This window comes from Halichoerus grypus, chromosome 6 (assembly GCF_964656455.1).
Source record: "Halichoerus grypus chromosome 6, mHalGry1.hap1.1, whole genome shotgun sequence".
NCBI lineage: Eukaryota > Metazoa > Chordata > Mammalia > Carnivora > Phocidae > Halichoerus > Halichoerus grypus.
In genome coordinates, this window is record NC_135717.1 from 166,906,370 (window position 1) to 166,921,086 (window position 14,717).

At 59.3% G+C, this 14,717-nt stretch overlaps 1 protein-coding gene across 2 annotated transcripts; it reads left to right on the forward strand.

The window, feature by feature from the left end:
* The first annotated feature begins 2,269 nt into the window (after positions 1 to 2,269).
* Positions 2,270 to 14,264, forward strand: RASD2 (RASD family member 2). 2 transcript variants are annotated; one of them, XM_036100204.2, is made up of 3 exons: positions 2,270 to 3,289; positions 8,071 to 8,464; positions 11,802 to 14,264. In XM_036100204.2, the coding sequence occupies exons 2-3, from the start codon at positions 8,194 to 8,196 to the stop codon at positions 12,329 to 12,331; spliced, it is 801 nt and encodes a 266-aa protein (XP_035956097.1). In that variant the 5' UTR covers positions 2,270 to 3,289; positions 8,071 to 8,193; the 3' UTR covers positions 12,332 to 14,264. The 2 variants fall into 2 exon arrangements, with proteins under 2 accessions (XP_035956097.1, XP_035956096.2); XM_036100203.2 differs by lacking the exon at positions 2,270 to 3,289 and adding an exon at positions 3,724 to 3,856.
* Positions 14,265 to 14,717: the final 453 nt, after the last annotated feature.

Sequence of the window (14,717 nt, forward strand, 5' to 3'; positions counted from 1 at the left end):
GGGACAGGGAGCCCACTAAGCAGGGAGGTGACGACAACAAATGGGCCATTCGAGATGGTGAGGCAAATGGGCGGGGGAAGGATAGGAAAGAGGGAAAACTGGGAAGCGTGCTGTTGCCACGTGAAGCTTCTTTGGGCATCGATCCCTTATGTGCACCTGCTTATTGACTGAGCCATTCTGCGTTTGAGGAGGGACAGGGGTAGGGGCAGGAGCAGGTGGGTCTCCCGGGGCCCTGCAGCTCCATGTGCAGCAGCAACCCTCAAGATAAGGTCCATGGAGCGTGACCGGCTGAGTGGAGGACGGGGCTGAAGCAGCAAGTAATGGGCCTTGGGCTGGCTCCGAGCTAGCCACCTGCCACATTTCCTGGATGGGAGTGGGAGAAATGGCCCGAAGGCCTGAGTGCTTCTGACGCCAGCCTTCCCGGTGAAGCATGACACCTTGCTTGCCTCCTGCTGTCCAGCTTACAGCCAGCTCAAGGCTCACAGCCTCTGTGTGTCGAGCTGAGCACAAGCCCTCCTGGGCTGAAGCCAGTTCCTAGAAGCAAAGTCTGGATGCGGAAAGAGTGCTGGGCTGGGATCCTGCCATTTGCTGGCTGCGTGACGTTGGGCACATCCCTTAGCCCTAGCCCAGATTTCACATCCTCTGATTGGGGGACTAAACATAATCAAGTAATGCAAGTACCACACTTTCCACCTCCTCCTCCACCTACCCCATATTCTCTGGTTGATGTCCCTAGGGAACCTCGAGACCACACAGGGACAAAGCAGAGCAAGCCACTTTCTATAATCAAAGTCTAAGATGATTTTGGCACTTTTGGCACTCTGTGGACCTAGCATATCATACCCATTTTATAGGTGACACAACCAAGGCCCAGAGGAAAGCACAAGCTGAATTTCCTTAGCTAAGCGCCCTTGAGCCAGTAAGCAACCTGCACAACCGTACAGGACAAGCCCTTTGTGACCCCATCTAGTCCTTGAAGATTGACTAGTTATGGAAACATGACTGGCCCAGGGCCAAATATGTTTACCGCCCCGTGTAACCTTTGAGGGGTTACAGAGGCAGGACTTGAATGCCAGTCTCTCACCCATTGGAGCTGGACCCTCAGCTTGGTGCCCCTCAGACTCCCACCACCCACCATGAGGTGGGAGGATAGGTCTGGTAGTGGAGGGAAGATTGGCAGACATCCTCCAGGTTCAGGGTTCTGCAAGTGATGGACATTTCTCTGGATGATACAAACTATGGTTTAATAGATAGTACGTGTCCCTTCACCCTATCACACAGTGAGAACATTCTCTTTTCAGCCTCCTGAAAGCATGAAGGAAGAAGTCTCTGATGGGTGCTAATAAATAGGTCTTTGACACCTCTCCAAACTTTGCCAATCTCTCATCTTTCACTGAGGGCACTTCTCAAGCCCTGGCATGCGAGTTTCCAGCTAGAATTTAATAACCTTGGTTTGTTTTCATTGTGTTTATTTTTACTCTTACCTTCTATTTATGGCAAGTGATACTGGCTTCCCATTTAAGGCAGTGATATAACGATCCTCTAAAAAAAATGTGTTGGGGGGAGAGTGGGTCTTGGACTTAAGAAAATACTAAGTAATAAGTGGTGTCTAGATATGGCATAATAGGAACGACTGATGTCTGCCCTAGTTCAAGGCGGGGAGAATGGAGGTGAATGCCCAAGGCGCCCGGCTCATCCCCAGCAAGACTCTCTCTACAGTGCTCTCCGAGACCTGCGCGCGCAGACCTCCACTCGGTGACTCCGCGGCCCCTCCGGGCGGCACGTGCGGGGTCCACGCGCCATCCCGCAGGGTCCCGCGGGCCGGAGATCTCGGGGCGGCCAGGCCGGACACCGGCAGGGCACCTGGGCATTTCCGCGATGGACGAGGGCGCGGGAGTCCTGGCGCGCGGGCTGGGGGGACCTCGGGCGACTGGTTGCGGGACCCTCGCAGGTGACCTGCGGCCGGCGCGGTGTGCGTGTGATTGCGCGCGCAGACGTCAGCCCCCGAGGCCCGTGCCGCCTTCCGGTCACGGTGCGCGCCCCCAGCCGCCCCAGCAGCGGCCCCGGCCCCACGCGCCAGGGCACGCGGAGCGCCAGACTGCGGCGCCCGGGCGGCCGCGGGCGGGGCGGGGCCGGGCCGCGGGACCCGCCGCCCATTGGCCGAGCGCGGTGCTGGGGGCGGGGCGCCGGGCAAGGCGGGCGAGCGCGCTCCGGCAGGCCGAGGCGGGCGCAGGGCGGCGGGACCCGCTGCTCGCGGGCCGGGGAGGGGGCGGCCGGGCGCTGCGCGACGGGTCCACGGAGGGACGCTCGCAGGCGCGGCGGAGAGCTCCCAGGCCTGAGCTGGGCTTCTGCCGCTGGGCTCGCCACTGGGAGCCCCGGCTGCGATCGCTTTCGGGAGGGACCATTGACCTCGCCCTGCGGGAGAGAGGGGCGTTCGCCTCCAGGAGAGGAAGGGAGGGAGGAGCTTGGGCTCGCAGAAAGTTCGCCTCCTCCGAGGGCCAGAGGAGGTGAAGTGGGAGGAGGAGCGGGTTTAAGGCTAACTCGGAGCTACGTGCGAAACCTTGGGGCGGCGTTCAAGGCCCCCTCCCACACGCGCGCGAAGCTGAGCGCCCTGCTCCTCCTCCAGCTGCTGGCGTCGCCTCGCAGGGAGAAAGGAGCCGTCCCTCCGGCGCGGGGAGAGCTGCAGAGCTGCAGGCAGAGGAGGAGGCCACGGCGAGCGGGGCAGCACCCCCACCCCGAGCGACCCCCTTTGGCGCGGGCGGAGAAGGTGGCATAGGCGGCCAGCACAGGTTCGCTCACTCCGGACGCGCACACACGCACGCACCCACAGGCAGCTCCAAAGGACCCTCCAGGAGTCTCTAAGGACCCTCTTAAAGCCCCGGACTCGCCCCTACAGCCCTCCCCCAGCCCCGGAGACCTAGGCGGGGACCCCGGGATCGGACGTCCCCGCGCCTCCGGGCACCTGGCTCAGCAGGAGTCCCCCGGGTCGGGGCAGGGCAGGGCCGGCGGCGGCGAGCCCGAGCCCGCCCGGTGCCCAGGCCCCTCTGAGCCCTTGGAACCCACCCATGGGGCACCGGCTCCCCATGTCCCCTCGCCCGGCTGCGCTCAGCCCGGCGCCCAGAGCCGCGCAGAGGAGGAACCCGGCGCAGTGACCCCGGAGCCGCTGCAGCCTCTGGAAGCCTCGGCGGCGGCAGCAGCTTCGGCTGGAGAGGCCAGCGGTTCCCCGCACCTCGAGGCGCTTCCAGGCAGCCCTCCAAGCTGTGCCAGAGCCCCAGCCCGCAATTCTCAGGTAGGAGAGAGACACCCCAACAGAACTGGGGAGCTGGCCGAAGTGGGGGAAGCCAGATAGAACGGTTTGAGGGTTGTGGGAGGAAGGCTTTACATGACCAGGGAAAGTTAAGCTGATTGAGCATCTACTATGTGCGGGGATCATAGGCAACTTTACATATCTAAAGAGAATGATCCTAGTTGAGCACCTACTATGTGTCAGGCTGAGTGCTAGGCCCATTACCTATCCCAGGTGGGAAAGACGTTCTGAGCTTCTACTATGTGCTAGATGTGTTGCTAGGAGCTTTCCATTTCAGGGACCCAGAGCAATAGACATTTAAATATGAGGACACGGGCTCAGGGAGGAGGGAAGATTAAGGAGCACCTTCCTGTCCAGTGTTCGTTGAGCTTTCTGAGGGGGGTTGGTGCAGGGAGTGAGTTTCCTGGGTGATTCTTTGCCCCGGAAATGTTTCCTGTATTCAGCTGGCCCGGAGGGCCTTCACGTACCCCTGAGGAGCTCTCTCTGACCTCTCCTCCCTTTGCCCCCTGCCCTGGGAGGATGACAGAGGATGTTCAGAATTCGCGGCAGGTAGGAGGCCAGGCTGGGATGGGGCAGCCGGCTCAGGAGCCCATGATTCAGGCTTACCCTGGCGTCCTAGTGACAAGATGGGGCCCCCCAAGACCTTTGCCTGCACTCCAGTCCCACCCCACCTGGCTGTTCCAGGCGACCCCTTGAATGCCAAGAGGGGGTGCCTCAAAGGAACCCGCTTGCTGCGTGTCAAGAGCTGTATTAGCCTCTTGACTTCTTGCTGAACAATCCGGGCCACCCTATGGGGTTGCTTCTACAACAGCCATTTGATAGATGACCAGCCCCAGCAGGCCAAACCATTTGCCCCAGTGTGCTGAGCTGGTGAGAGGCAGGGCTGGTGTGCTGGAAGCCAATGGCCGCCTGCTTTCTACCATCCCGAGCTGCCAAGGGTGGTGAGGCTGACTTTGCAAAGCCCCCAGGACACCCCTTGGCGTAGGGATGGAAGCCAGTGAATAAGGTGTATGTCCAGAGAACTGGCATGTGTGCTAATGGAGGGGGCTTGAGGTGTGTGGGAGGGAGTGGCGGGGCAGGGGGGACTGGTGCAGTGCACCCAGCTCTGGGGACTCACAGGGAGAAGGACATGTCCAGACTCTTGTCCTGGTGTCCTTGTCCCTCTGATTCCCTCCATCTTCCAGGCAGGCCCTGGGCGAGGGGCTTAAGGGTGAAGAAAGGGGTGAACCTACAGATGCATTTGCTGGGAGCCGGCTGGGCAGGGTTGGGGGTGAGTCCTGGGCAGGGTGCCTGCCCCCAGCCACCTGCGGGGAGAGAGAGGGAACGAGAATCTAATAGGCCTCAGGGTTCATTCTTCTGCCTGACACCAGCTGAGGCTTCACTGAGTCAGGCACTGTTTTGAAAAAGGCTGGTTTTGGCCAGGGGGTGGGTTTTTATGGAGGTAAGAGCCCAGGCTTTCGAGCCCAGCAGCCTAATTCTCATCCTGGCCTGGCCGGTGATCTGCGTGAGCTGGGGCAAGTGACTCAGCTGTGCGGATCCCCAGTGTTCTCGTTAGTCCAGCGGATTGATGGTGGGCTGCTCTTCATGGGACTGTCGGGAGGTCATTGGAACAAGGTATGCAAAGCACCTGGTGTGACGGAAGCCCGTCTGGCTTCGGCTACTCTTCCCCCAGGATGGCCCTGCTCCATCTCTGCTCTGGGACTTTCTGCCTCCCCGGGGGCCCTGGGAATGGCCCTGGGGTGGGGTCAGCTGAGAGTCACAGAACTCACCTTCGGGTTCTCATGCTGTGAGGGGTCCCCATTAACCACCTACTGAGCCTCCAGCATTGAGCTCTACATTCTTGAAGGGCCCCTGGCCCTCTGCTGGCCCTCTGCTGGCCCTCTGCTCCTCGCTGTGTGAGGTCGGCCCGGCTGAGGATGGAGAGCGGAGAGCCAGCAGCAGAGGAGAGAAGCCATGCCCACAGCGTCCCCCTGTGCCGCCTCTGGGGGAGGAGAGGGAAGGAAGATATGGGGACAGGAGGTGGGGCTCACGGAAGCGCCGTCAGCTGGCGTCCAGGTGTCTGGGTGCCACACACAGCCCCACGTGGCTGGGGCCACGTGAAGACTCACAGTCTTCTGTCAGAGAAGAAAGCCACTCCCCCCCCCCCTTGCCTCTTTCTGAGGCCCCGTCTCCTCTCTGACTCTCGGCCTCCCCTTTCCGACTTGCTCAGGCCCCTTCAGCCACTGATCCTAGCACGTCTGTACCAGGAGCTCCAGGCTAGAAGCTGGGCAGGCGGTGATGGGGACTAGCATTGTCCCTGGGGGCTGCTGGCCTCCTTCCCTCCCTGTCTAGACAGAGGTGATCACAGCAGAATCCAGCTCCCCGCAGAGGGACCGGGGAGGGGGCTGTCATGGTGTGGGGCCTCTTTCCCTCCCGTCTCCACTGAAGGCCCAGGCTGGCTTGCTGAGAAGCCTTCGGCCCCCTCTCCCCAATGCGCACCCACGGGTGTGTCCAGGGCACAGAGACCCTCAGCACAGCACCTGGGCCAGCCAGGCAGGGCAGGAGAGGAGGGGCAAGGCCTCAGAAGGAAGCTGCAGGTGAGCTCCAAAGGCAGACCCTTTTGCTTCATTCATTCCTGGATCATTTATTGAGCACTTGCTGTGTACATGGCGCTGAAATCCTGTGGAATAAATTGAGAGATGGCCGCAGGCATGAACTAGAGGGGGATGTGGTGGTCTTCGTCTTGGAGTCACTGTCCTGGTTCCCTTATTAACTACATGGGCCAGTCAAGGAGACTTTTAAGTATCAGAGTCCTTATTTGTGGAATGGGCAGATAATATCTTCCTTGGAGGGAGGTGGTGAGGAGGCTCCATTGCGTGGGGCAGACGGCCTGGGCTCAGATCTCTCCTTTGCTGGTTACTGGCTGTGTGACCATGAGCAGTTACTAAATGTCTCTGGGCCTCAGGATCCTCTCCTGTAACCTGGCAGAACACCACCTTCCTTCTGGGGTTACGGAGGGGTGGAGCAAATGAGTACACGTTAATCAGAGCTCTTAGAACACTCTGGCATACATTGACTGCAAGGTCAATGTCAGCTCCCGTTTTTGTTCTGTACTTAGCACAGTGCTCGGCACACGGCGGGGGCTTGGTTAATGGTGATTGTCAGGGCTCCAGGCTTAGGGTCAGTGGTGTACAGAGCGGGCTTATTGTATGCATCTCTTTGCAATTCATTCATCGAGATCCTCTTGGTAGCTGGGAATTGGCCATGGTGGGAATGTGTGTGCCACGGAGGTGGATAAATGCTACCAATAAAAGCGTTTTAAAAAGGTATTTTTTGAGAGCCGGTTTACTGCACAGTGGCTCTCGGTTGGGCAGGGCGAGCAGAGGCAGATGCCTGGATGCCCCGAACAGGACGTATGCCAGGAGACTCACACACAGGTCTCTCCACCTCCAGTCTCTTAGTATACGGGCAGAGAACAATGTGCTGTTGGAGAGAGCCTTGGGATAAGTGGATGAGGCATTCCGGCTCCTGAGCTGGAGCAGTCAGGGGTGCGGACCAGTGGGAGCCGGTCTGTACAGCTCCCAGTGCACATTGAAAAGAGGTGCCTTCTCTGGGCAGATGAACTCCACAAAGACAGCCCCCCACTTTCCCACCCAGCTGGGTGCCTTGTGCAGTGCCCAGTCTGTACAACCGTGCGTGGCCGCAGGCTGAGGGCAGAGGGGATCGATATTCCAGCGGGCCTGTACCCATTTCTAGTTCCTCTTCTCTAGAGAGGGGAGGGATTCCTGCTGGGGTGGGCTTGGGAGCCAGAGAAGCCTTCAGAGAGGAGGTGGTATTTGAGGCAGGCCCTGAAACATAAAGAGAAGAGGGTGTTCTGGCAGAGGGACTAGCACGAGCTAAGAAGTGGAGGCAGATCTCAACAGAGCTCTAACAGAGGGATGGGCTCAGGGATTCTAAGTGGATTCTGGTGGGTGCTGACAGAGGAAAGGAGGGTGGCGGGGCTGTGACTGGCCTTTGGGGTGGGGCTGTTGGAGCCCTGGGGGGTTATTTATCTCCATTTGGGCTTTGGAGCCGGGACCCATTTCAGTCTCTTCCACAAGGCTGGGAAGCCCCCATAGAAAGTTCTGGGTATACCCCAGGACCATAAACACTTGGAGCTCTGAGGGACTCGAGTTGTTCCTGGGTCATTTCTCTGACCCACATCCCCTAGGCCAGGTCTCTGGATCTCCCAAGTGAGCAAATTCCCAGGGCCTGGTGCTGAAATCACTGGGCCCTGGCTGGGGAGGATGTGGTCTGGACGTGGCCTTTTCCCTGTTTCTGGGAAGGCCTGAAACGGCCTTAGGCCCAGGCCTAAGAAACGCTCTCTAGCGCCTTCCCCAGGTCGTGCCCTGGAGTCACAGCTCCAGGGAGGCCAGAGTGGGACAGGACCGAGGGGCCAGGGAGAGATCAGGTTCTAGCAAGAGTTAACGTTTTGTGACCTCAGCATGTGCAACAGCCCTGGGAGTAGAGTCCCTTTTATAGACGAGAGAAGTGACTGTCAGGTCAAAGGGGCTTCTGCAAAGCTACCTGCTAGCCCGAGAACAATAGGGAGCCGGGGTAAAGCAAAAATTCCGGCCCCAGCAGTCCCGGGCCGGGATAAACAAGGGGTGGACAGACACGAGGGCGATGAGCGCCTGTGTGGTGGGTGGATGCGGAGGAAGGAGGCCGGAGAGGGCATGAATGACGGAGCTGGCAGGGCTGCAAGGCCCCTAGAGACACCCCAGTCTAACGCCCCCATCTTACAGACAGAAAACGGACACCTAGACCGGAGCCACACAGAGGAGGCCAAGGCTGCCAGCAAGAGGCTGCAGGGCCGGGTACAGGGCCTCCTGACGTCGGCTCCCCGCCCCGTGCCGCCGTCCCGAGCCATGATGAAGACCTTGTCCAGCGGGAACTGCACGCTCAGCGTGCCCGCCAAGAACTCGTACCGCATGGTGGTGCTGGGCGCCTCGAGGGTGGGCAAGAGCTCTATTGTCTCCCGCTTCCTCAACGGCCGCTTCGAGGACCAGTACACGCCCACCATCGAGGACTTCCACCGGAAGGTCTACAACATCCGAGGCGACATGTACCAGCTGGACATCCTGGACACGTCCGGCAACCACCCCTTCCCTGCCATGCGCAGGCTCTCCATCCTCACAGGTAGGTGCCCGGGGTAGGCATGTCCGCTCACAACAAGCCTCCCGGGGAGGGCGGGGTGTGCCTGGAGGGGCAGAGAGGGCGGCTGCTTGCCTGAGCAGATGATCGAGCTGGGGCCCAAATTCCACTCTGGCTGGCTGTGGATCGAGGATCAAGTCCTGCAGGGCTGCCTTCTAGAAGATCGGGAGCTGGTGCAGGCGGGTACGGGGGGTGGCGGGGGGTAGTCCTCTCTGGGAACTCTCCTGCTGGAGGGAGCCCAGGGTCAGTCTGCTGGCCTCAGATCTCTTGACACCCCAGGCCTTTGCTGTCTCAGTCAGGGCAGGACCCGGGCAGCGGTCAGTCGAAGGGTAGGCAGGAGCCCTGCCCAGGCCGGGAGCTCAGTAGTAATCAGAGTAACAGTGGTGGCAATAGCTAATGCTTATCAAGCTGTGTGCCCCGGCCCATTCTTAGAGCTTGGCATGGATTTATTTCATCCTCACAATTAACCTAGGAGATGGGTCTTTGCTTCCACTTTACAAGTGTGGAAACGGAGGCCCAGAGAGGTTAAGTTAGTCCGGGTGGTAACACAGGTCGTCCCTGGCCGTCTGGCTCTTATTCTCTACCACTAAACTGCCCCGTAGTCTCTTGGCCCTGCTGGGAATGGTGGGGAGGGAAGGGAGATTGTCAGGGATTAAGGGGGTGCGTGGAGATGCAGGACTGGGCATTAGTCAGGCAGTTGTGCGTGGCGGCTGTAGGAGGGCGGGCCAGAAACCGGTCTGCGTGGGGCAGCGGCTTCCTGGTTTTGTTCCTCTGGGCAAGTGACTTTATCTGTCTGTGGTTTGGCTTTCTCTGTGTGAGAGCATCACGTCAGCACCCACCCCAAAGGTCACTGTGAGACGTAAATGAGTTAATACAGCAGAAGTGCTTGGTGAACAGAGAGTAAGTGCTCAGTAAACACTTGTCTTAAATTAACCCAGTATTTATAGAGTGCCTGCTCGGGGCTAGGCAGAGTCCTTTCCTAATCCATGTTTCTCCCACTGCTGGGCAGTGATGAAGGGAAGGAATGAGCAAGTGCCTCTCTGTCCATCACTAAAATGACCCCCCAAATGGAGATGTTCTTGCACCAAGAAACCCACACCATGCACGCTCCTGCCCCTGTACCCTGGCCGAGCCCCCTCCTTGAGCACTCTGGGCAGATGGCTTCTTCCTGCAGCCTGTCCTTGCTGACTGTCTGACCCACATCACACTTGGACCCCCCCACCCCATATTTTGGAGAGGCAGTGTGTGGATCGAAGGAGCCCTGGGTTGACCTGGAGCCACTTGGTGGCTCCAATGTGTGACCAGAGGTCTGAGTCTCAGTCTCCCCAGCCGTACAGTGGACATCAGCTTGGTTCCCCCCAGTGTGGCTGTGGGGAAACTTCCAGCACCTGGTGGGGGTGCAGGGATGTCCGCTCTCCTTGCCTTGGGGAGCGGACTGGGTGCCCACCAATATAAATAAGGCTAACATCAGAGGGAGGGAGAGCGATGTGGAGGAGGACCACGTGCATATTTCCAAAATGCATTTTTTAATTACACCAATGATATGCAAACACACCCTCCTGTAAACACAGAGAAGCCTAAAGAAGCCCCTTTGGCCTGTGTCCCCAACGCCAGGCTCCTGTCCCCTCCCCGGAGGTGGCCGCCCCATCAGTCTGGTGGGGACACTTCTGGACCCCCACGAACACACTGACCTTTATATTTGTATCATCTTCGTAACAGGGAGGGTTTTTGCCGGTCTCTTTTCAACGTGCACTTACGATTCGGAGCACATCTGTCTGCTGCTTGCTTTTTTCACTCACCAGCCCGTGCCTCATTTCCGACCTGGTGCTGGTGCGCAGGAAATTCTGAAAGCCATTAATTCTGCCACCAGCTCTCTTTCCAGCTGCCAGCCACGCTGTCTCTGAAGCTTGGCATCACGGTCTTGCATTTGAATATGTCAAGACCGCCGAGTCCTCAGGGGCCCAGGATTGGCCTAATGGGACGGGGTTGGCAGCCCAGGCGGACACAGTTGCCAGGCTGGGGCCGCCTTGCAAGTGCCTCTCTCAGCAGCCCCCACCCCCATTCTTCCCATCCCACCCCGCCCATTCACCCAGCTTTATGGACACCCACTGTGTGCTGGGCGCTGGGGGACAAGGTCGTGGGTGACACTGTCTCTCATTGTCCTGGAGTGCACGGTGAAGGGTATACCATTGGCCAGAGCATGGTTCTGAATGTGGCATGGGCCTCTGAGCCTCAGTTTCCTTCTCTGGGAAACAGGGAGTTTTGACATCTCCCCACAGGTTCTTACGAACTGAAGCCAAAGTTTGAGCGTGAGCCATAATCCCAGTAGTAACATCCAGAGATTGGGATGTGGGCATTGCCCAGTCTCTCTCTCCTTGCCCCCCCCCCCCCGCCACCCCTGCATGGCCCATTTCAGACCCAAAGACTCGTCTTGAGTAATGCAGTGAGTTGAAGCAGGGACCGCATGGGTCTTGGAGGCTAGCACTCACTTATTCATCCATGATTTATTCAAGAAGCAGAGAGCACCTGTGTGTGCCAGGCAGTGGCTGGGTAAGGACAGCAGCAGGTCCACGTCGGCCTAGCCATGTTCACACTGTGTGATTTTGGGCAGGTTGCTCGCCCTTTCTGAGCCTCTGTTTGCTCACCTATCCCAGGAAGGTACTGAAATCCCTACCGCAGAGGTTTTGGGAGGAGTCGGGAGGAAAGTGTGCGTGAAGCACGTGACCCACACTGGCTCTCGCAGGGGCTTGTTCCCCTTGTCATCTCGATACCTAAGACCTCTGAGCCTGGGCCACTCTCTGTTCATTATCCGATGAAACCCTCACAAGAAGGTGTATTGCATCCACGTGGGACAGATGGAGAAAAGTCAGGTTTCGAGAGGCTGCCTGACCCTCCGCAGGCTGCGTGACCAGTAAGGGGCAGGGGCCAGATGTGACCCGAGGCCTGCCAGGTGCCGGGACTCTGAGCTCCTACGATGTGTCCGGCACCATTCCAGGCCCCGGGGATGCGCTCTGAACAAGTCGGGCAAGACCCCTGCTGCCATGAAAATTGTATTTATTATTATTATTTTAGCACAGTCTGCACAAATTCACAAGCAACTCGCTCCATCTCCAGCTCTGCAGCGAAGTGTCGGGGGGATGAACTGTGTCTGAGCCAGGCTGAGCCACACATTCGCTGTGTGACCGTGAACAAGGGCTTTGACCCTCTGGGCCTCAGTCTCCTGCTCTGGAAAATGGGGAGAACAGCCACTCCCCCTTAGGCCGGGAGGGTCGAGTCAGTGACCGGGAGGGTGGCCTCACCACCTGGGTCCCTCTCCCCGCAGGTGACGTCTTCATCCTGGTGTTCAGCCTGGATAACCGGGAGTCCTTCGACGAGGTCAAGCGCCTGCAGAAGCAGATCCTGGAGGTCAAGTCCTGCCTGAAGAACAAGACCAAGGAGGCGGCGGAGCTGCCCATGGTCATCTGCGGCAACAAGAACGACCATGGCGAGCTGTGCCGCCAGGTACCCACCACCGAGGCCGAGCTGCTGGTGTCCGGGGACGAGAACTGCGCCTACTTCGAGGTGTCGGCCAAGAAAAACACCAACGTGGACGAGATGTTCTACGTGCTCTTCAGCATGGCCAAGCTGCCCCACGAGATGAGCCCCGCCCTGCACCGCAAGATCTCCGTGCAGTACGGGGACGCCTTCCACCCCAGGCCCTTCTGCATGCGCCGCGTCAAGGACATGGACGCCTACGGCATGGTCTCGCCCTTTGCCCGCCGCCCCAGCGTCAACAGTGACCTCAAGTACATCAAGGCCAAGGTCCTTCGGGAGGGCCAGGCCCGCGAGCGGGACAAATGCACCATCCAGTGAGCGGGAGGGACGCTGGGCTGGGGCTAGGGCAGTGCCTTACAGGAGGTGGCCCCAGGCGCCCGCTGCCCATGTCCCCCCCCTCCCCCTCCCCCCCCCGCCCCTCAACGAGACCCCGACAGCAGCCGTGTTCGAAGGCCTCTGGCGCCAGACTGGGCGACCCCAGCCTCTGACCTCTGTATGTTCTCCTTGCCTTCTCGCGACTTCCCTCTGATTCTGCTCTTCTGAGGTCCCCCTGTGCTCTCAGCTCCTCCGTGCGGGGCCGGAAACAAGGCTGGGCGACCTCGGGACTTGTTCCGGCACCCAAGTCAGAGCCACCCTATCCTTGGGGTTGACGCGGAGGGGCCAGACTCCCTACCTTGATGGAACCTCCTGGAACCGTCGCGGGGTGATAACGAGCCCCGGAGCCAGATGGGACAGGACGCTCACCCTCCAATCTCGGCTCAGCCGTTTCCACGCCCCCCACCCCTGGGGTGGCCCCCAGGCGTCCCTAACCCGTGAGCCAGGGCCTCCGACCCTGTGTTGGGAGAGGGGCGTGGCCACGTCCCCAGGCCCCGCCCATCCCGGGTCGGCCGGCCTCCGCCGTCTCCCGCAGATTCCTCCCCTGTCTGCTGGGTGTGCTTCGCTGTCCTCACGTACTGCGCTGTGCGTAGCTGCAGGAACGGAAATCCTTGTACTGTAAAAGCTACCCCCGCCTCGTTGGCCGGACCCCCCGCCCAGGTTAGACCCGCTGCCTCTGCTGGGGACACCTCCCTCCCCGATCCCGATCCCGATCCGGGACAAGGTTTCCGGGGCCTGCCTCCGGCTAGACACTGCCCTCCGTGGTTGTGAGCTTCACAGTTTACACTTGCACTGGGCGGGGGCGGGGGGGGGGGTGCAGGCTGGGGCTGCTTCTCCTCCTGCACCCCCACCCCCCCGTTTCACAGAGGAGGCGGCTGAGACTCAGGGGGGAGGTGGCACGTTCCAGCCCATCCCCACCCCACCAGGTTCAGGGCAAGGCTCTGCCTAGAACCACGCCGTCTTCTACTGTGCTTGCTCCTCAAGCATTTATTGAGCACCTACTGGGTGCTGGGTCCACTGTGTGCTAGGAAACAAAGAGGGTGAGCAGTGCACTTTATGCCCCCAAGGCCAGGCCCTTCCCCAGCCTCAGCCTGTTTCCCTCACCCGCATGGCCTGTGCCCGCCCCTGCCGCCCCACTGCCCTGTGCCCTGTGCGCTGTTTGGGGGAGGGTGCGGGAGCAGCTGGGACCCCCGCCGAGCCCGGAGAGGTAGGTGGGAAGGCTCTTCGTGGGTCCCTAGCTTGTGCCTAGCGCTGGGCTGCTGCGTCCCAGGTGTGGCGGGATTTGAGCCTGCAGACCAAAGGTCTTGTCATCAGCTCTTAACAAATACATTTTGTATCTTAATCTCCTTTAAAATATTGAGATTTAGGGCTACAAGGAACCTTAGTGATCATCTAGTGAATCTTTCTGAGGCCCGGAGAGGGTGAATGACTCTTGCTCACTCCAGCCCACACAGCAAATCTGTGAGTGGCAGAAGTGGGGCTAAGTCTGGGTATTCGGCACCCCCACCCCCTCTCTTGATGCTTCTTCAGCCCCGGGGGTAGGGGGCCCTTCAGAAACCGGAGGTGTCTTTTCCTTGACCCTCTCTCTAGATCGGTCTTCGAGGGCTCCTATAAATTCTGTGTACGTCATGCCCAGATACGTCCATGTACACACATGTGAACACAAAGCTATATATGTGCCCCAGCTCCAGGCCTGCATACTCCATACCTCTGCCCTGGCGCCCCGCTTCTGTGCCCTCACCCGGCCCCAGCCTGCACCCTCTAAGCAGACTGGGTACCCTGGCCAGGACAGGTGTGTGGCCTGGTCCCACCCGTGATGCCCCCGCTACCCCAGATCTCTGTGTGCGCTACCAATTAAAGTGGGTTTGTTTCTAAACTGTGTCCTTGACCATGTGAATTTTCTGTATTTCTAAGAGGGTTTGCTTCTTTCTCCAACTAAAGCTGGCCTTGGCCTCCCTAGCTTGCACCTGCCCTGGTGGAAGCACTGAGTCAGTCTTCAAGTTTAAATAGATGAGGGAGGGGGCACCCCAAAATAGGAAGTTGTGTCCCTGTCTTGGCCCTTGCCCTTCTGGGCCTTCTGGGAGGCGTGTGCTGAGTTGTCAGTGTCCCTCTGGAGGGGTAGCGAGATCAGACAAAAGAGATTCCCCCCCCCCATGGGTCATCAGCCCTTTGGGGCCACCATATGTCTGAGTTCTGTGGGGCTCCTGTAGACCATTGATTTTGCCCCAGGGAACATTTGGCATTGTCTGGAAACATTTTTGAATCACCAAGCCTTGGGTGGGGAGTGCTGCTAGCATCTAGGGGATAGAGTACCCTCGTGCTCAGGTCA